Source organism: Felis catus, chromosome A3 (genome assembly GCF_018350175.1).
Source record: "Felis catus isolate Fca126 chromosome A3, F.catus_Fca126_mat1.0, whole genome shotgun sequence".
Classification (NCBI taxonomy): domain Eukaryota; kingdom Metazoa; phylum Chordata; class Mammalia; order Carnivora; family Felidae; genus Felis; species Felis catus.
Genome location: NC_058370.1, coordinates 60,163,913 through 60,186,187, shown reverse-complemented (window position 1 = coordinate 60,186,187; position 22,275 = coordinate 60,163,913). Strand labels below are relative to the sequence as shown.

General features: G+C 37.3%; 1 protein-coding gene across 7 annotated transcripts in view; it reads right to left on the bottom strand.

Moving 5' to 3' along the window:
* The window catches only part of AFF3 (AF4/FMR2 family member 3), a 571,747-nt gene that overhangs the window by 173,708 nt on the left and 375,764 nt on the right, over positions 1-22,275 (bottom strand). For all 7 annotated transcript variants that reach the window (XM_045054068.1, XM_045054069.1, XM_045054070.1 and 4 more), the window contains 2 exons: positions 12,288-12,324; positions 1,073-1,124 (listed from right to left, as the gene is read on the bottom strand). In XM_045054068.1, coding sequence (XP_044910003.1) covers positions 1,073-1,124; positions 12,288-12,324 — 89 coding nt within the window. The remainder of the gene's footprint in view (positions 1-1,072; positions 1,125-12,287; positions 12,325-22,275) is intronic.

Here is a 22,275-nt window from a genome sequence, read left to right as displayed (position 1 = left end):
TTTTGCAGCACAAAAATTTAAAAATTAGTACTATTTGAACCACTTAAGACTAGTCACATTCATTATATCATCGGAAATCATGACAGTAGAACTATTTAGAATTTTTAGGACAATATTTTAAAAAAGACAAACGTAATTATATCCTTTGTGAAATATATAGCCCTCTGATACACACCAAAGGATCTTCCTAGAACGAGAAACAGATCTTGGACAAAATAAGACATTCAATAATATTGTATCACGAGGTGTGGTATCTAATGAATAGCATTTTAGATGCTGAGCAATATGAGCACTGGCTCACACATAGATAAATTCACAAAGCTGTCTCATAATAAGAAAACTTATCTTGCCCCTCAGAGTAATAAAAATAAAGATTCTTAAGGAGCCAACCTGTGACTGATTCCTGTGAAGCTAAAGTAATTTGCTAGCTCGTGAATTATTTTATTTAAACTTTAGGAAATAAAGTTGGTATCAAATTAATCATTAAAAATACATTTGGATTCTTTGAGTACTGAGAGGAAAAAGACAAAAAATAGAGAGTGAGGAACACATGCTTTCTAAGTGCCTTTTCTTATGTTTTTAAAATTGCGTTTGTAAATTCAAAAACATGACAAATTTGAGATTCCAGAGATATTCATCATCGTATTTTTCACACAATTCCAAAGTGAGGTTGGAGATGGCAGGCTTTTAAAATGACATTGGTACTTCATCGTGTGTACAACAGAATACCTCCCAGTATACATGAAAAGTCACACAGTTATTTAGGACAGGGCTGAAAATCTCCAGCCAGATTCTAAAGGGTTTGTCTCCTTTCTCCCCAATGACACACACCCTGAAATCTTACTACATTTTATTTTATCAGGAGGAGTATTTACATTTTTAAGATTACTCTTACTGTGCTAAAGCATAAGAAAGACCTCAAAATGTGTCCGCACCCAAAAGCATTGAAAGACATCATCATGAGAAAGAGAACCACAGGCTTCCTTCCATTATTATTATTACTCTTATGTGATATTTGCACTGTTTCATACTACAGACATATTATCTGGATAGAAACAGGAAAGAGACTTACGATGTATTCGATGTGCCATTGTCAGGACTCTCTGGCTCAGCATCACCTTTCTCTTAAAAAGGAAGCAGACAAAAAATGTCAACATGTGAGTGTTACGGTCTTTAAGATTTAAGAGAGATTAAATATATTTCAATGCTCCTATTAAAAATCTTTCAAAATGTGCAGCAGGAGGCTTTTAAAACATCTTTTTATTGTCTGAGAACCGGATTGTCAAGTAATTTCTTCCATGTATTACAATTGCCCAGGCATGGATCTGTGAGTAGGTACTAGGAGCTGTTTGCAAACAACCAGAGGTTCAGAGTGGAGACCCTGCCAAAAGATGAATATCTTACAGATGGAACCTGTTTCCTTCCATTTCATTTTACAGACAATTTAAGGAAATAAACTCCATTAGCATTCTAACATGCAAGGCATTTTGACCTTTGATCCCTTTTGCTAATACAAGCAGGTCAGGTTCCATAAGAAGGTGGAGGAGAGAACCGTACAGACCACTGATAGATTACAAGATCCCCAAGATGTATACCCACGGAAAGTCCTGGCAGCAGCTTTTGGGGACCCCTGAATTAATGCAGAATAAGGTATAAACCATAAATCCTTCCAGACCATTTGAAAGCCTAGCTAAAGAAATGTTTCTGTGGTTTGTGGTCATCAAACACTTAATAGGCTTTAATTAAGGGAGTCTGGAACCAGTTCACTTTTAGTAGTTTTAAATGGCAAATTCTTCTAGCAATAGACATAATTCTTCGATCCTTGGCCATTGAGGGTTTGAACCATGCATCCTTATTTTGTAAGGTGCTTCTTTTTATTTCCTTGAGGCTAGGGGAAGGAAGGGGGAGGGTCATGACTTGCAAGTGTGAGTTGGCTAGAGTTATGATGATTGTGTGGTGCTAACAGTTGAGTAAAGCCTAGAAAAGGTTGTGGGTTTTAAGAAATGGGCTTGATGGCGGCCACTTGCTTTTGCTTTGCCCTTTCAAGTCAGGCCTAAACATCTTGTAGAACCTCAGGCCAATGGCACTAGATGAGCCTCCCTTGTCAGCAGGTGACATTAGCTTGTGGTCACCTAGTCTCAGGAATGATTCCATGATTAACATGATGTAATTATGTTTAACTTATTTTCATGATGAACACATTCCAAAGATATCACCCAAACTGAACTCAAAAGTAAATTTTACAGGGGATCCTGGGTGGCTCAGTCAGCTAGGTGTCTGACTTTGGCTCAAGTCATGATCTCACGGATCATGAGTTCAAGCCCTGTGTTGGGCTCTGTACCGTCAGCACAGAGCCTGCTTTGGATCCTCTGTCCATTCTCTGTCCCGCAACCCACCCCCCCCGCCCACCTGTTTTCTCTCTCTCTCAAAATAAACTTAAAAAAAGGAAACTTTACAATTTCTCCTTTTTTTAAATAGAAAATTAAAGAGTTGTGAGGGAAAAAAGGCACAGTTACATATATAGTTCACACATTTATCTCAGATATAACTCTGTTAATATGTCTACACAGTGCCAGAAAAACCATGAGGGACAGTCACTTTGTTAAAAAGCCACAAAATTGATTTAGGTGCTTGATAACAAACACTGATTAGACACAGCCCCAGTACAAAGGAATCCATTTTGAAATAAAAGTAGAGGCAGCAAATAAACACACTTGCTTTCAAGCTCATAGTTTGATACTATATTTTTGTCTTCCAGGCCAGTCTGTGGTGTACTTAAATAGGAGACATGTAAGTCCTCATCAACTGGTTCTAGTGCTGGAAAATAACCTAATTTAGTTCTTTCCAGGATCACTTTTCCACTAAGTAACCATGCTTCCTGCTAGAATGCCAAAATAAGAGCTGTAACACCTGCATTATGTAAAACAAAACTAAATGGAGGTTTAATTTCTGAAACATATTGATACATTTTCCCCTTTAATTTGGGAAAATTGGTTACTTTCCTGAGTTTATAGCCACTGGTAATAACCCCACATAAAATCTTAATCAAGAATGTAAAACAGCAGGTTCAGGAGCAGCAGGCAATAGTAAACATTGCTAAACAACTTCTGTCAAAAACCCAGAAAATCAATAATATAAACAGAGACAATTATTTGGATGTTTGAATAAGTATGTTTTACCTTGAGCAACAATGCTGTCAGATAAACTGCAGGCTGATAGGGTACAGGCCTTAGTGCACATGGGATCTGGGGGCTGCAGGAATTGTGGGCTAGATCAGCTCAGGGACAAAGCTGCAGCTAATGATCTCTGCTCTTAGCAGCACTTATGTTGTGGCAACAGGGAAAAACAGAATAGGAAGGATACAATGGGGCCAAACAGGGCATTTACAGATGGTCCTAGAGAGAGTGTTCTCTGACTTTGGTGCTGGTAATGAATTAATCTTTCTGGGGGAAAAGTAAGCTCAGAATGGAGACAGAGATTAAAGCTGTGTTTGTCATTCACAAAGAATAAGACATAAAATTCTCAACATCTTGAAATTTTAGGTGATGCAATTTCTGAAGTTAACTTGAAATGTTTAAGTACATAAGCCATTAAGAATCATAGTCTCTTTTTCAGGACCCAAGGGAAAATAATAAATGTATACTAGAAAACTCTTGACAAAAAAATTCTTAGTTGGATGCTCAGATGTTTCCCTGCAGCCACCAAAGAAGACTTTTTGGGGTCACCCTGTTTATTCCAGCTGTTTTCATGATAGATACCACACTGGTCTCTGTATTGATCATTAAGAAAATGGACATAAAAGAACGGCTCAGGAGCAGTGTGGTTATTTTGCATGTGGAAATATAGTTACAGAGAGGAAGAGGGCACAAAAAATGAGCCATAGGATATATATATCTACATACACATGTAAACGCATAGGTATGTATATACGTATATTATATGCATACTTTCAGTTTGATGCTCCATATTTGTCTACTTGAGCCTTCCACAGTACTTAAACATATACTACATGCTTCATATAGGTCTTCTGTCTCATGACCTGCCATGAATACAGAATCCCTGTCACAGTAGTGGAGGAAGAGGAGAAAGGTACACTCACCACTGAGATGAATATACAGTTTGAGGTATGAAACAGCTTGATGGCCCCAATAGGCCACTTAAAAAAAAATGACAGTAGCTACACTTTTAATCCAATAAATGCACTGAGGACTTAAACGCTGGGCAGTCTAGCAAGCATAAAGATAAATAATACCTAATTCATGCTCTTTAAACACAGAACATGACTGCACTCCTGGAGTATGCACTCTCCATCAACAGTGCTACAAGGTGGACTACAGACTGTTGAAAGGGAATAAAAATACACCTGCGTTAAGCTGTATTCTGCTGCAGAGGGAAGTTGCTATACTATAACTTTTCTTTTTTTTGTTTTTTTGAAGTTTATTTATTTTGAGAGAGAGAGAAAAAGCGCGAGCAGGGGAGGGGCAGAGAGAGAGGAGAGAGCAAGAATTCCAAGAATCTCCATGCTGGTAGTGCAGAGTCTGATATGGGGCTCCAACCCAAGAACCATGAGATCAGGACCTGAGCCACCCAGGCACCCCTATGACTTTTCTTTAAAATGAAAGGAATCCATGTTTGCAGTGTTGACTTTGCTAGCTTTTGTTTTTAGTTATGTTAGCCCTTCAACCACTATGCTCAGTGATATACTTGTTTCTAGATGTAATGACTTTAGGCTGTGTAACGATTTCTGTTATCAAAGATGAGACTTAAGGTACTTAATATACTACCATCTCTGCTTACAATTCTTACTAGTCTATTATTACTTTTAGTGCCTCTACTGGGTATTTATAACCTTAAGTTTAACCTTCTATTTCTTGATTAATCAACTATTGACAGTATCTTTTCCTGTATACTATGTGAAATGTGGAAATTCATTCATCTATTCTTCCCTCCTGCCTTCCCTCTCTCCACTGTACACAACTCTGCACAGCTATACGTTTCCTTCTACATAGCCAAGATTTAAAATATTTATATTCTGTTCAGTAATTATTAATGAGTCACCCTCATTAATATTAATTTAATTAATAATTTAATTTTTGGAATTGCCTATAGGCCAATTAGAAAAATTACAAACCAATGAATAATAGGATTTATAATATTATAATGATTAAATATTAGTCACTAAAGAACCAAGAAGTAAGACTGGATGTGTACAGAAAGGAATGTCATAAACCCAAATGAAGGCAAGTGTTCCTGGCATTTCAGTCAAACGTATTCCCATTCTTACATTTCATCATGCCACATGTTAATCTGTCTCAAGTAAAGGCTATACTTTTTCTTAAAAAAATGTTCAATAGAGTATGCATTTAATGTACATAAAATGTGTATGTATATGAAAGTGTACACATGATTTTAAAAAATTAAAATGAGTTAACTTTGAAAACATCTTCCAGGCCAGGAAGTGGGTATTACCAAGAAATAACCCAGAAACCTCCTATTTCTGCCATCCCCACCAGCTATCTGGAAATGGAATCTTGTGTTAATCATTCCTTTTCTTTTCTTAATAGCTTTTACCATCCATGTATTCATTAGCAAATAAAATATTCTTCAGTTTTTTCTGATTTTAAATTTTATATAAATGGAATCATACTGTATGCATTCTTCTGAGACTTCCTTCTGTCACTCAACATTATGATTTTGAGAGTCAGCCATCATGATGTATTGTAGTGTTGATCATTCTCACTGTGGTGCAGCAACCCCTTATAAGAATCTACCATCATTTCCTTACTCATTTGACTCTTGATGGACATTTAAGTTTTCTTCATTAGAATGATGTCATTACACACATTCATGAACCTCCTTCTTTGTGCATGTGTTAGGAGTTCTGAGACGTGGGGCTTATATATTCTTAACTTTACTGGAGAATCTTAAACTGGTTTCCAAATTAACTCATAGTTAAGATTTAAAAGGTTTTTCTAACATAATAATGTAAAATGTAATTTCATTGTGGTGTTTGCATATCTGAGTACCAATGAGGAGATATATTGTGCTTGCTCTCTGTGACATTCTCTTTAAACCCTTAAAATTTTTTTGTAGTATTCTTTTTTTTAATTCATAGAAGAAAATAACTATTTTCTTGATACAAATCTCCTGTCACATATATACATGCACACACAGAGACTCTCCTTAAATAATTTCTCCCAGTGGGAGTCTTTTTACTCCTTTTCTGGTATCTTTGGATGATTATAAGTTCTCAATATTAATGTACATGAATTTATCAACATTTTCCTTTATTTGATATCTTTTTTATTTTAATAAATATATCATAAAGATGTTCTATATTATCTTTTGAAAGTATAGAATTTTAATATTAACATTCAGGTCTTTAAAAAATACCTGGAAAAGTTTTTGTATATGGTGTGGTATATTAATTTCATTTTTTATCCCTATAGATTATCAATTATTCTGGTACTATTTATTAAAAAGCCCATTCTTTCTCCATTGGTCTACATTATCAGCTCGGTAATAAATCTAGTTTTCACACATTTGTGGGTCTGTTTCTGGGTCTTCTGTTTCATTGATCAATTTGTGTATTACTATCTTCATTACTTAGCTAAAAAATATGTACTTATTTCTAATACTAGGAAGGCCAGGCTCCAACCTTGTTCTTCTTCAGGAGTGTCTGAGCTATTCTTAGCCCTTTGTTATATCACATACATTTGAGAATCAACTGTTGTTTTCCACATACACAAAAGTGAAGTTATAAATTTGCTGTCTGCTGGATCCTATTGCTACCATTGAGAAGTCAACTGGAAGTCTAATTGTTGCTTTTCTGAAGATATTAAAGGGTATTTTAAGATTTTTTTTATCTTTGTGATTTTCAGTTTAACTATAATGTGTCTAGTGTGGACCTCTTTTTATTTATCCTGTTTAATATTCATTGAGTTCTTTCAATCTGTGTGGTAGTGTCTTTCAATTCTGGAAAATTTTCAGCCGCTTTCTCCTTTAATATTTACTCTGTTCCCTTAGCTCCTTCTGGAATTCTAGTTGAATATACATTAGACCTCTCACTTTATCCCTTATGTTCTTTTCTTTTACTTTTTTTTTTTTTTTTTTTTGGCAGCAGGGGCAAGGGGGAGGACAGAGAAAGTGCAAGAGCTGAGGACAGGGGCAAAGGAAGAGAGAGAATCTTAAGCAGGCTCCACACTCAGTGCAGAGCCTGACATGTGACTCAATCCCACGACCCTTGGATCATGACTTGAGCCAAAACCAAGTCAGACACTCAACCAACTGAATCACCTGGGTGCCCCTGTCCCTCATGTTTCTTAACTTCCATTTTGTATTTTCCATTTCTCTAGGCTGCATTCTAGATAATTGCTTAAGTCCAATTTTGCAATTCATTACTTTTTTCTTCAGTGGTGTCCAATCGTCTGCTGTTAAGCCTAAGGAATTCTTATTTTCTATTTTTATTTTCTCATTTATAGAGGTTCTGATTAGTATGTCTTCAAATCTTTTCTTTCTTTACCACATTTTCAATCTTGTCTTTTATTTCTAGAAATTAAAGTAAGCACTCTTGTTTTGTATTTTGGGCTTGGTAATTCCAATCTCTCAAGTCTTTGCCGGTCTAATTCTCTGCCATCTGTTTTTCATTGCTTTTGTTTATAGTCTCTTGTTTTCTTGTTTATGAGTTGTTTTGATAGTGAGTTTTTCATTTCTTTTAGAATTCTATTTTTATTCTTTTTCTTCTTTTCCATTTTCTTTCTTTTCTCTTTCTGGTATCCCTATTAGTTGGATTTTGACCTTTCCTCCCTGATTGATCTTCCATGTATCTTACCTTCCTTTTGTATTTCCTTCTGTCTTTTGCTTAATATCCAGAAAAAGAAAATGTTTTCAACCTTACATTGTAGATTCCAGACTTCAGGTATTTATATTAATTTTTTAAGTTTTATTGGCCATATTTAAATTCTCAAGTGCTTGTTTATTCTCTAATGACTTCTTTTTCAGGCCATTCTGTTCCCTTTATATTTAATACAAATAATTTCAATTTTTTTCTGAAGGCTGTAATGATACTTGCAATTTTTTCTTCTGTTCTTTGAATTAATATATTGATTCCCTTAGGGCCATTCCTTCTCTTTGATGCTCCTTGGTTATATATTCACATTTTTGAATGAAAATGGGTTGGTTAATGAAGGTAAATGGTGTGAATTTCCTGTACTGGTACACTGATCTCTTTTCCTAATACTCCTTTGCCTTGGAGGGAAGGGCTGATTTAGAGCTCTTTGTAAGTGGATAGGGTTTGATGACTCAAAGGCTTTATTTAGGGTTCAGAAGAGAGGCCTCAGGCAAGCTGGGAGCCCTAACCCTACACTCCAACAAAAGTAGGAAGTACTTCAGTCTGAGTATTAGTATTTTTTGTTTCCATCTTCAGCAAACTTGACTCTTCTTTTGCCAACCATACATGTCTATTTTTAAGGTCTGGTGTCATCTCAGAATCTGTTCTGCTTCTCTCTTATTAAAGTTCCAGTCATTAAGTGGAACTTCGGGTCAGCTCTTCATTTTCTTAGTAAATGTAACTAATTTTTTTTGTCTTTTGGATTCTTGGGGGAGAAAAACCAGACTGGATGCTCTGTATAAGAAAACAGTTAGGATGGGGGTTGAGGTAATTGGTAGAAGAATGACCCAGGTCTTCCTATCTTGCTCACAATCCATGCCTATCTATTCTTTCTTGGGAATAAGTGGCAATATGGAGTCTCTCCTAGAGCTCCCTAGGATAGTTTCCACCACTATTAGAACTTGTTCCTGTTTTTTCCATCATTTTCCTTTCTTTCTTTTTCTGGGTCATGATCTTCCCTGCCAGGATGATCAAACAGTATGGTCCTTTCTGCTTCTGTTTTCCAGAAACTCAACAGAACTTCTGATTTGTTGATTGCATCCCCTCGTGTTCTCAGTGCTATTATGGATTTATTTCCATTACTATAGCTTTTGGTTAGCTAAATGGGGATTCTAAAGAAAGGGGAAGAGGTGCTTATGCGTAGTCTTCCTCTTGAACAGGACACTCATAACTTTTAAAAAACACAGACATATATCATCTATTTTAATATTTAAGTTTCTCAATGCTTAAAAAGCTTATATTTTATAATATTAAATTAATCAGTAATTCAACAAAATGACTAGAGTATCCATCTTTTTTTTTTCATTTTTTTTTCAACGTTTATTTATTTTTGAGACAGAGACAGAGCATGAACAGGGGAGGGGCAGAGACAGAGGGAGACACAGAATCTGAAACAGGCTGCAGGCTCTGAGCGGTCAGCACAGAGCCTGATGCAGGGCTCGAACTCACGGACCGTGAGATCATGACCTGAGCCGAAGTCCCGAAGTCGGATGCTTAACCGACCAAGCCACCCAGGCGCCCCTAGAGTATCCATCTTTTAAAAGATTTGGATTAAAAGAATTTCTGTTTAATTCACACACTCTTTCCCTTTAGTATCGACATACATACTTTTGCTAATTTCAAAAAGAAAAAAAGCATTGACCTGGGGCGCCTGGGTGGCTCAGTCGGTTAAGCGTCCAACTTCGGTTCAGGTCGTGATCTCACTGTTCGTGGATTCAAGCCCCATGTCAGGCTCTGTGCTGATAGTTCAGAACCTAGACCCTGCTTCAGATACTAGGTCTCCCTCTCTCTGTCCCTCTCTCTCTCTCTCTCTCTCTGTCTTTCTCAAAAATAAACATTAAAAAAAAAAAAAGCTTAAAAAAAAAAAAAAGGAAAAAAGCACTGACCTAAAGTGGTGATGCTTAGTCCGTCAATCCACACATACATATTTGTGTTTGGTGTCTCTGAAGTTCAGTTTTTTTTTTTTTTTTTCTATTTTCTACCTATTTACTGGAGTCAGAATTCCAGAAATATTTCAAACAATAATGATTCCAAACCAAAAATAAAACACAGCACTGGAACTACTGGTGGCATCAGCTCTCTTTAAGTTTTAAATATGCCATAATCTATAGAAAAAGCTCAGATTTTTGGGGCGCCTGGGTGGCTCAGTCGGTTAAGCGGCTGACTTTGGCTCAGGTCATGATCTCGCGGTCCGTGAGTTCGAGCCCCACGTCGGGCTCTGTGCTGACAGCTCAGAGCCTGGAGCCTGTTTCAGATTCTGTGTCTCCCTCTCTCTGACCCTCCCGCGTTCATGCTGTGTCTCTCTCTGTCTCAAAAATAAATAAACGTTAAAAAAAAAAAATTAAAAAAAAAAAAAAGAAAAAGCTCAGGTTTTTAAATAGTGGTATTACCTTTTTATAGACGTACTTGGCTTTTGGGGGATTATTTGGGGAAAAAAATCTCCCTACCCCTAGAAAAGAGGAAGTCAATCACAAATTTCCCTAGACAACGAAATGCCAGAGAGTATACCACACAAGGCAGGTGTCACTTCACATTTCATACAAGATGGGGTCTGCTTTACATAATCTAAACTGTAGTATAAGCATGAGGATTTATGACATGCCATAAAAATATGCCAGATGCATACAAAGTCAAAGTATATAGTTCTTGGACAAGAATTCAAATCCACTGTGAAATGACAGGGGTCAAGGTAGTGAAATACAGTCTGTTGTCTTTGGGGTAGAGATCCTGGAATACAAATCCTGGCAGTCATTTTTCATTTAGCCATGTGATCCTGGGTTAGTTATTGTCTTCAAAGTCTCATTTTCATCATGTGTAAAATGGGGATGGTAACGCCTACCTTATATGGCTATGGTTAGGATTAAGTGAAATAACACATCAAGGCACTGGAACATAGAAAAGACTCAACAGCTATTTCCTTTGTTCTTTATGTCAAAAACTCTAAGCTCAGAGAAAGTACATTCATTCATCGATTATGTTCTCTTTACTCTGAACTGTTTAAGTTCAAATGGAAAGAAACAGTGAGGAAAGTAATGGCAACTCTTCTGTATACTCTAGCATGTTTTTTAGTATGTTCATAAGGCATATGATGCTGATACTGCACATCTCATGAAGGACTTAATCAGGCATTTCTTCTAATTTCTTTTCTTACCAGTGAATTTATAGTCTTCAGATTTCAAGTCCCTTGGCCTTTCGCCACTTCACCAGTGCTTGTGCTCACAGCAAATCCCAAAAGAGGGTGGGATAATTAAGTGATATTGCCTTTGTGTCATTATGCCATCATTCCCCTTCCCTGACCTTTCTCTAGCTGTGCATTAAAAGTCCAGGCTTCCTAACACATTTGTCTGGATGTCTTTTCTCCTCAAGCCTTCTGTCTCACAGACGCTCAGTGGGTGAGCCTCAGTTCCAAAGATGCATTTACTAGCTCAGAGTGATTTTCATGTTCAAACATAGCTTTGTAATTGGCAAGGGGTGCTGTTAGCTGACTGGCTGGTTTTGAGACTAACAATGCCCAGTCTTTGTGAGTGTGCTTTCATGACATGGACAATTTTTTAATTAAAAAAATTTTTTTAATGTTTATTTTTGAGAAAGAGAGAGAGAGAGAGAGAGAGAGTGTGAGTGGGGGAGGGGCAGAAAGAGAGGGAGACACAGAGTCCGAAGCAGGCTCCAGGCTCCGAGCTGTCAGCACAGAGCCCGACGTGGGGCTCGAACTCACAGACCGTGAGATCATGACCTGAGCCGAAGTTGGACGTTTAACCAACTGAGCCACCCAGGTGCCCCAGGTTATGCATTTTTAATGCTCAAGAAGATACTAACACCAATTACTTCATGCCAAAGAAGAGAACTAAAACAATACTTCATGAAACAATAACATTCTCTCTTTGATGATAAAGCCCGTATGTTTTATTGGACACTGGTTTCAATAAAAAATTCCTTCTTAGATATTGCAGCCTGCCTATCTCTGGAAGAGGGCATGATATCTTCATGCATTCTAAGGTCATTTATCTTGAGGTCTTCTAATTTGTTCTCTTGGCCCACTCATTTTTTTTCAATTTAGGTAACTCATTAGTTGTCTTTAAAGGTTTTTTTCCCTCCTCATATACCAGAGACCAACCATAATAGAGCATAGTGTTCCTTCCTCCTAGCATTCCTTTGAAATTCACCATTTTATATTTGGCACCTCCTTCCCTTGAATAAAGATGGAGGAGCACTCAAGATCACCTTGAATCTTATCCATTTGGGCAGTACTTGAACAAATGGTCCTCTTTTCCCCGACTTGATTTTGTTTTTTTGGTGAAATTCCTTCTCAACCTACAGTCTATTGCATGCACCTTCCCTTCCTCACCCCCTCCATCTCCCACCCTCCATATATGAAGCTGTAGAGAGAAGTCTTTCTTACTTGGATTATTGTGTCCAGAGGAAACAAGCTGAGAGTCCTAAAAGAACAAGAAATATCAATTAATTTTCTCATTTTGACTTTCAAAATCTAAGTTGAATATGAGGTCTACTACTAGTCACCCAGACCCTAATCTCTAATCATGATCTCTACTGTAATGAGAAACATTTATCTCAATGTCCTGGCTAAGCAGTTCTGGTAAAACAGTTCACAACCATTTATCTTTTGTGTTGTAGACTTCTGTTTATTGAGGTGAAATTCATGTAACAAAATTAACCACCTTAAAGTGAATAGTTCAGTGGCACATGGTGTGCCACAATTACCTCTATTTGGTTGCAAAATATTTCCATCATTCCTAAATAAAACTCCTTGCCAGTTAGGCAGTATCTCTTCATTCCCCCGGCTCCCCTCAGGCCCTGACAACCACCAATCTGCATCCTAAATTTATCTATTTTGGATATTTTGGGGAGTGGAATCACAAAATATGTGACCTTTGGTGTCTGGCTTCTTTCACTTAGCATAATGTTTTGGCAATTCATCCAATACTTCATTCCTCTTTATGGCCAAATAATATTCCATTCTATGTATATACAACAGTTCATTTAGCCATTCATCCATTAATGGATATTTGGGCTGTTTTCACCTTTTGGCTATTGTGAATAGTGCTATGTACACACATGTGTATGTAGCTGTTTCAGTCCCTGTTTTCAGTCCTTTTGGGTATAGACCTACAAATGGAATTTGTAGGGTCATATGGTAATTCTATATGAAACTTTTTGAGGAGCTACCAAACTGTTTTTCAAAATGACTGAATCATTTTTCATTTTTACCAGCCATGTATGAGGGTTCTGGTTTCTTCACATCCTCACCAACACTTGTCATTTTCTTTTAATTTTTAGAAACTTTATCATAGCAATCTTAGTATATGTGCTTTGATATATATATATTTCCCTAACATTTTCATGTTTTTGTTAGACATCTTATATCTTCTTTGGATAAATATCGATTTAAGTACTTTGCCCATTTTAAACTGGGTTGTTTGCCTTTTTGTTGTTGAGTTGAAAGAGTTCTTTATATATTCTGGATAATAGACTCTTATCAGACATATGATTTACAAATATTTCCTCCCATTCTGTCAGCTGTCTTTTCACTTTATTGGTAATGTCCTTTAATGCACAGTTTTTTTTTCACTCGTTCCAAAACTGCAACAGTTTAATAACAAATGCTTCCTCACCCTCACCCCATCACATAATGTACAGAAGTTTTTAATTTTAATGAAGTTCAGTTTATTTAATTTTTGTTGTCATTGTTCATGCTTTTGGTGTCATATCTGAGAATCTGCTGCCAAATCCAAAGTCATAAATTTATCTATATGTTTCCTTCCATGAGGTTTATGGTTTTAGTTCATATTACTAGGATTTATTTATTAGGATTTATTATATTGCTGACTTTTAATCTAACCCACTTCCCTTTGATTCTCTACTCTCATCACCTTTCTGCAGATGAGGCCAGCATCCAGGCCCCCAGGGACACTCCACTGAACAATTGTTATCAGTCTCATATTGGTGGACGGAAAGATTACTACAGATTTCCACTTACCTGAAACGGTGGAAAGTCAGTACTCCATAGTATTTTGAGTTTAGTTACTGTTTAGGTAAATAGTGATTGAATCTCATTTTATTTGCATTAAAGTGGAATTCTAAATTTTGTTTTGGGAATTCACATCCTTCTTCCTTGCAAAATTTCCGTTTAGTATGAAAGATAAGGAGAGTTACGAAAGAATGAATTAATTGAGATGGTAGGAATGTAAAAGAATAAGCACAGCATATAAAATCCAGTGGAACTTCTTTATAATTTTAGTGCGTGGGACAAAAACTGAGTGAAATGGAATTCACTTCTATTATATAGTTTAAAATATTTTACTAGAAGTTTGCTCCATGAATATGTTTGTCATGGGACAGGAGGTGTCCTTTAATGTGACTTGTTGCATATTCAAACCCATGTGATGTTTTAAAAAGGAATCCACTGGAACAGTACAAAACCAGCCAGACTATTGGGTGGGGGCTGGGTGGGAAAGTCAGGAGCGGAAGGGATTCCCACTCTGCTAGGCTGACTGAATCACACACAGATGCTTTTAATATCAATGTTGGTAATAATGAGCTATTCATCTGCAGAAAAAGAAGAAGCTCAACTCTTAACCTGAGATTCAGGTTTTGGAAACAGTGTATTAAAATGAAATACACTGCTGGTCCTGAACTGATGGGCTAAAGTATAATCCTCATAAATAAATGATTTGGCCCTACTTTGGATAGTTGGTACTAAGAAGATGTCCACAGTTAAATCCTTCAAATGGACTGGTATGTTTTCCATCTTTTCTAATTAATTTAGAGCTTATATCTGAACATTAATTAATGTTAGCTTTGATATGTGAAAAGTACTTTGAGTCTATGTAATCGACTCCTCTGAGCCATGGGTAGATTTTGACATACTGAAGGTGTCTTGTACTAGAGAGGTAAATACCATCAAATAGACAAACATGGTAACTGAGATAGTTTTCAGCATTAAGTTTATTCTAAAAAGAAAAAGTAGGAATTTTTGTAAGACTGTTTGCTGACACTCTTGGGAAATAGCTCATTTTATTTCTGGGTGCACGTTAGATACCCTAAGCATCAGATGATGACTACAGACCATAGACTCTGAGCAGAGAACCAAAAATAAGCTCACAGATAACCTGAATTATAATTACATACCGCAAGAGCATATATTTCAGAGATCATGAACTTTGAATTTTACCTAAAACATTTGTGTAATTAATGATGATTATTGTTTCTATTTTGTGTGGGTAGTGAAGAAAGGTAGAAAATGATTAAAGTAATTGGTGAGAAAAAAATCACCATAAAATTCTGCCCTTCTGGAAAGAAGGAAACTTCTGGAGATGCACAATAAAATAAAGGCTTTGTCCTAATATGTAATGTCATGTTTGTAACGGAGGTCTTCTGGGTGGTGCACTGAACCAACAAATACTAGCTTGAAAATACTGGCTCTAATCCCAGTGTTTCTTGACCATGGCACTCTGTGGGTACGAATGATGTCCCATTGTCATCCTCACCGACATTGGGCTAGCATGTAGCCAGTTGGCTGGTGGAGGGTGTGAGTTACCTTATGAGCCTTCTCCCAAGATTAGGTCCCAAGGACACTGTCCTCATTTTGATTAGGTCTCTGCTGGCCAACAGCAGGGCCTGTGGCTGCTGCTTCTTGAAGGAATCCTGCCCTGCGTAGGTAGCTGCAAAACCCTGCGGCTACCACAGAGTGTACAGATCCTTCATCCTTCACTAAGCCAGAGCCAGACTGGGTTCAGAGTAGAGGGAAACAAAGCTCCTCCCTCCCAAATGCCCAGGCACTTACATCCTTCCCATGTTATACTTCCTGCCACCCCACCCAGACACCCAGACACCCATACACCTATAGCTTCTGTCTCAAAGGCCTTCTCTCTCTCTCTACTCTCTCTCAAAGGCTCTTACTAAGTTTTCCATAAGTAGCTTAGGGAGTTGCTAACCCCATCTGTGCATTTTTATTTTAGACTCCTCTGGGAGCACTCTACAAGGGCTGCAAGGTTCTGTCAGGCACCTTAAGAGTTATAGAGTGAGTGCACCAAATCCCTGCCTATAGGGCCTGGGTGTCTGGTGAGTTAGTAGTGGAGATGATGTGTATACAAAATATTATAACCTAGGGCTGAAAGGGATGTCATGACTGCTCTGCAAGAGTGCTTCAAGCCTTTGCAGGCTTTCCTTGTCCTTGGGGATGCATGTCCTGCCATTTTCTGTTTTCTGCTTGGTAAACTTCATTCTTTCTTCAAGGCTCAGAATAAAAAAGCTCAAGAGTTACGTGCTCTTTGAAATCTTCCTGAATCTCAGAAGGACTTATCTGCTTTATGTTTTCACTGTACTGTGTCATACTGCCACTACAGAAATGATCTTTTCAACTATGACTCTTTAAAAAAAAAAGACAAGCTCAGCTTTATTAAGGTACAAATTGCATGACATAAATTGCACATATTTGAAGTGTGCAACTTGATAGTAAATATCATCAAAAGAATGCTACTATTATTACTGTCTTGACCCAAGGGTGGCTTTATCTTATTAAGGAGCATTTACTTACTTAAAGAAACAAACAAAAGTAATATCTATTCATTAAAGAAAATTCAGAAAAGGAGTAAAGTATTAAAAAAAAAGTTGCCTGCAATCCTGTAACAGGACATTGCTAAGGTTAATTGAATGCTTCTGGTTTGCCAGTGTCATTCATCAAGTGTGCATCATTCTGACACTTGCACAAAGGGGAGAGCCTCTTCTGGTTACTTACAAGGGTATCTACAGATGGAATTTATTCTTCTCTGTCTCTGAGTCCTGAATTCCCAACATCTAAAGTATCATTTGGTATTGGGAATCCTAAACCTTCTTTACATGTGGTGTTTATCTGGAAAGTAAAGTTCGTATAAATCATTTTGCTGGAGATGGAAATAACCAAGCACCCTGGTATCTGAGAAAGCCCTTCAATGAAGCACTGTAATAAAGACTATATTTCATCAGATGTAACATGCCATCAAAACTGTAGGAGGCTACATTCCCTCATGTATTACTATGAAAGAAAATTACTGCCAAGTAATTGTAAGACATCATCAACTATAAAACAAATCCTGATTTTAGGGAATTTAAAATCTAAAAAAAATATCTACCTGAGATCAATAAAACACAGAAGTTCTTAAGCCATGTAGCTTAAGGAGGATCCTTATACTGTGAGATACTACTTAAAAATGGCTTTGGGGGACCATTTGAGGACTGCTCCACTCATATCACTCCTTGCTTGTCTATCAATCAATCATTAGAATTATAAAAGGCAAGAAATAGAACTATATCTTCTCTTATTTTCAGACCCACACATAAAGCTAGTCACTACAGGAAAAAGAATTACCTGATTTGGGATCTCCCGTCACTCCCACCTATCACTTTCTTCTCATTCTTTTCAGTAAAGCTCAGAAGAGTTGAAATAATGTAATTTATAATTAATTTAAATGTTTGTTTCAAGGTAACTCTAAATATGGAGTTTTAGTCCAAACATGTTGTGGTAAACCTTAAAGCATGCTAGGAACCACAAGAGGGACATAGAAAATGAACTCTGGAACTTTAAAGCCCTTTCCTTCATACTTGCTGGCTTCATTCTCCTTCAAGGGTACAAAAGGGCAATAGGATTATCATTTCTAAGATGATTCTAGAATCCTTATGTATAATGCTTTACACACTGATCAGTAAGAATAGTTCCAGACCATGTTTGAACCCACCAAAGTCAGCACCCATTGCCACAGATGTTTGTGAAATATCATTAAAATTTGCACATATGCCTTCTGAGAATGGAAAAGGTTCTACAACTTTGAGTCCTTTACTTGCATTTCAAAATTTAGGAGACTGCTACAGAAATGAAGAGAAAAGGGCAAATTAAATTTTTTTCCCTGGGTTTAAATACCTGATAATGGCAAACCGTTTTTTTTTTTTTTTGTTTTTTTTGTTTTTTGTTTTTTTTTTTTTTTTTACCGACTTCAATTACTTTTGAGATTTAAAGAATGAAGCAAACATGTCTGGCAGTTTTTGTCTAGGGAACTATAACACCAAATTAAGTCTTCAGAGAACAGAAAAAATATATCCAAGTTCATTATCAATGGACTTTACTATACATCATGTCCTTCAATACCCAGACAAATTGGGGAAATTCTCGGAAGTATTTAGCTAATTAATTTAGTGGTACTGGTTACTCAATGCCCAGTTAAAAAGATTTTCTTCATGAGGTCAAATCACCCCTTCAATCTTAATAAGGGCTTACTTTTGTTATTTATTAGTCATTTTGGAGATTTTGCCCCTCAAATTCCATAAATAATTCTTGCTCCTGCACACTAGCAATAGTGATAATCTCAAACATTAATAATCTAATTAATGAACTGCAAGCCCCAGTTGTCAAAATGCTAATTAGTTGAGATACAGGTTAAGAGAGATACACTGTGTGTGTGAAAATTAGCAACAATCTTTGTAGTAGGCACAGTGGGCTCCTTCAAAGATGTCTGTATCCTATTTCCTGGACCCTGTGAATATGCTGCTGCTTATGACAAAAGGAATTCACAGATATGATTAAATTAACAATTTTGAGATAGGAGATTATCCTGGGTTATCTAAGTAGACCCAATATAATTACAAGGGCCTTTATAATAGAGGGAAGGAGGAAAGAGAGTCAGAGAACGAGACGTGACAACGAAGTCAGAGGTCAGAATGATGAGGGCGATGAGCTAAGTCACAAGGGCAGCCTGTAGAAACTGAGAACGGCAAGAAAACAAAGTCTTGCTTAGAGCATTCAGAAGGAATGCAGGCCACCAACACCTTGATTTTAGCTCAGACTTCTGACTTCCAGAGTTGTAAGATCATAAATTTGTGTGGTCTTAAGTCACTAAGTTTGTGGTAATTTGTTAACAGCAGAAATAGGACACTAATCCAATCTTATTTCATCTGTACAAGATAAGTTAATAGTACTTATCATAAGCTTTTTGAAAGAGAAGTATTATTAAAATTATGCAATGTTCTTACACTTTGTAAAATGACTTATTCTTTCTTTCTCAGGCAAGGCAAAAAGATCTAGGGTAACATAACTCCACCAAAGTCCTATGAAAGTCCTAAATGACACTCAATTAGTTTTTGTTTTGTTTTGAGAGAGAGAGAGAGAGAGAGAGTGAGCGAGCACCCACGCAGGGGGTGAGAGGAGCAGACAGAAAATCTTAAGCAGGCTCCAAGCCCAGCAGGAACCTGGCACAGGGCTCAATCTAATGGACCATGAGATCATGACCTGAGCTGAAATCAAGAGTCAGATGTTTAACCAACTGAGCCACCCAGGCACCCCTAAATAACACACATTTTAAAATTTAAATTTGAAATTCTGTGCACTAGCTGATATTTAATAAGTATCTTTTTGGGTAGAAGATAAGATTCTTATAACTTAATTTCTGCCTTGAAAAGTAATTTTTTTTGTACTAATGAGATAAGGGCTCAATTTTACCACAGGAAGTAGATTACTACTTAAACTTAACCATGTACATTCAACAAAACAAATTTCTACAATTCTTTTGGAAAAGTCACAACCAAATGTGCCTTGGTATGTGTGGCTCAATTACACCAGAAATTGTACTTAAACCATGGATATGTTTAGGTAATAAAAATGCTTATTTGATTGTACTTTGGGTCAAGCTATTATTTTGGCAGGATTATATACAAAAATTATAAGGATTTTGCATGGTATTTTGTGTGGGAGAATGCTACTGAGAAATTCTGAATGCAAGAGGGACATGCAGGTTCTGGTTAAAGATGGTGACATAGGAAGATCTTGACCTTACCTCCTCCTGCAGACACACTGAGTCCACAGATATATATGGAATAAGTTTCTCTAAAAAAAAAAAAAAAACTTGATCCTGGTCACAGGGGACTGTAATAATAGATGTCACCCAGAGAGGAGCTCATATCCCTGTCTGATGCCCTGATTTCTGTGACTGCTGCCAGGGCACATCTCTACATTGCCTGGTTGGGGTAGCCAGTTGGGCTTAAACTCACAGGTTCAACAGACTGTAACCAATGGAGAAGAGTTCAAAGGACACGGCAAGAAGCAACAGGCCTAGGAGCTCAGTCTTTCTGTGAAGGAGGCCTAGTAGCTAATGATCATGGCTATGGCCTCCAGGGCAGGCTACTAATTAAACATGCATCTAGGAGCTGACTGCAATCCTTTCCAGCTATTTCAGAGGGTGGGTGCTATCTTTGCACTCATCCTGACTGTGTTCTAGAATGCCATGTCTCTTGGAGGGGAGCTTCACGTGTGTTTGGTTACTGGTGTTTAGAGCAGATGCCCAGGGGATGCCTCTTGATCACCTGGATCTGGTGGCCTGAGGAGCTTGTGTTCCTGGGTCCCGTAGGACTGTGGCAATCAGAGGAAGGTTCTCAGCAGGCTACCACATCCAGGGCACTGCACAGAGAGTAGACTGAGGCACAGCCTCTTGCCTCCAGTCTTTCTGTGAAGGAAGCCACTTTGCTTGTCTTGGAGCTCCAGACTGAGAGGCAGGCTTTTGGAATGACACATATCTTAGTGGCTTATGGAACTGCTGTCAAGGAACATGTGCTGTGGAAACCATCTTTGCATTCTCCTTCTGGCTTGCCCTAGCTTGCTGGTATCTCCCAGAATACAGTCCCTTGGAGCCCAAACTTTTGCTTTTGCTGCCCAGGGAACACTTCCAGATTGCCTGGCTCTGGGGGTCAGCAGTGCTTATGCCTGTGGTCCCTCAGGATTGTATAAGTTTGCATCCTTTAAAAGCTGCTGCCTGAGGCTCTGGTTTGTAGTCAGCTTGAATCTAGGTGCTGTGATCCTTTCCTTTGGGACATTGACATGTTTTGGCACATCCTCAACTACTGGGGGCTGTTAAAAATATAATAGGCTCTTGGACAAGCACAGAGGTTTGAGAGATGACCAAGATCTGGGCAGGGCTGAATAAAAAGGTTCATTTGCTACATGGGGCCACTCCTTCAAGACTGGCTGAAGTGGTTGTCAGACCTACTATATAGAAACCAGCAGAGAATCAAGCAAAATGAAGAGAGAGAGGAATGTGTTCCAAATGAAAGCAAAACTTTGGAAACAAAAACCTTAATGAAAGAGATAATTTACCTGATAAAAAGTTCAAAGAAATGGTCATAATAATGCTTACTGAACTGGTGGGAAGAATGGATGAACATAGTGAGAATTTCAACAAAGAGATGTAAAATATAAGAAGGTACAAAACAGAAGTCACAGAGGTGAAGAATGCAATGATGAACTGAAAAATACACGTAAGAAAGGACCAGTCTACTCAAAGACAAGGCAATGGAACTCACCAAACAAAGGAGCAAAAAGAGAAAAAAAAGGAATGAAATAAGATAGTTTAAGGGACATATAGGACAACAGACTAACATTTGCATTACAGGGCTCCCAGAAGGAAGAGAAAAAGAGAAACAGACAAAAATCTTATTTGAAGAAATGATGGCTGAAAATTTCCCTACCTTGGAGAAAGAAACAGAAATCCAGATCCAGGAATACCAGAGAGTTCCAAAAAGATGAATCCAAAGAGACCCACACCAAGGCACATTATGATTACAATGTCAAAAATTAAAGACAAAAAGAGAATATTAAAAGCAGTAAGAGCAGCAACTTGTTACACACAAGGGAACTCCCATAAGAGTTTCAGCACAAACTCTTCAGGTCAGAAGGGAGTGGCAGGATATATGTAAAGTACTGGAAGAAAAAAATCTTCTAACCAAGAACACTCAACCCAGCAAAGTTATCATTAAGAATTGAAGGAGAGGAGAGATCAAGAGTTTTCTAGACAAGGAAAAACTAAAGGAGTTCATCATACTAACCAGCCTTGCAAGAGATAATGCTGAAGGAACATCATGAAACTGAAAAGAAGTGGTCTAATTAATAACAAGAAAACATCTGAAAGAATAAATCTTACTGGAAAAGTAAATATATAGTTAAGGTAGTGGATTAATTATTATAAAGGTAGAATGATGGTTAAAAGATAGAAGTGGTAAAAATAGCCATGATTACAATAATTAGTTAGGGTAGACACAAGACAAAAACATGTGAAGTGTGACACCAAAACTAAAACATGGCAGGGAGAGAATAAAAATGTTCAGCTTTAACGTGATCAAAGTTAAGTTGTTATCAATTTAAAATAGACTGTTATGGATATAAATTGTTATACGTAAGCCTCATGGTGATCATAAAGCAAAAACCTATAGTAAATACAGAAAAGATACAGGAATACAAGCATACCACTAAAGAAAGTCATCACACCACAAAGGAAGAGAGCGAGAGAAGGAGAAAACAGAAAGGAACTACAAAAACAGCTAGGAAACAATTAACAAAATGACAGTATCAGTAC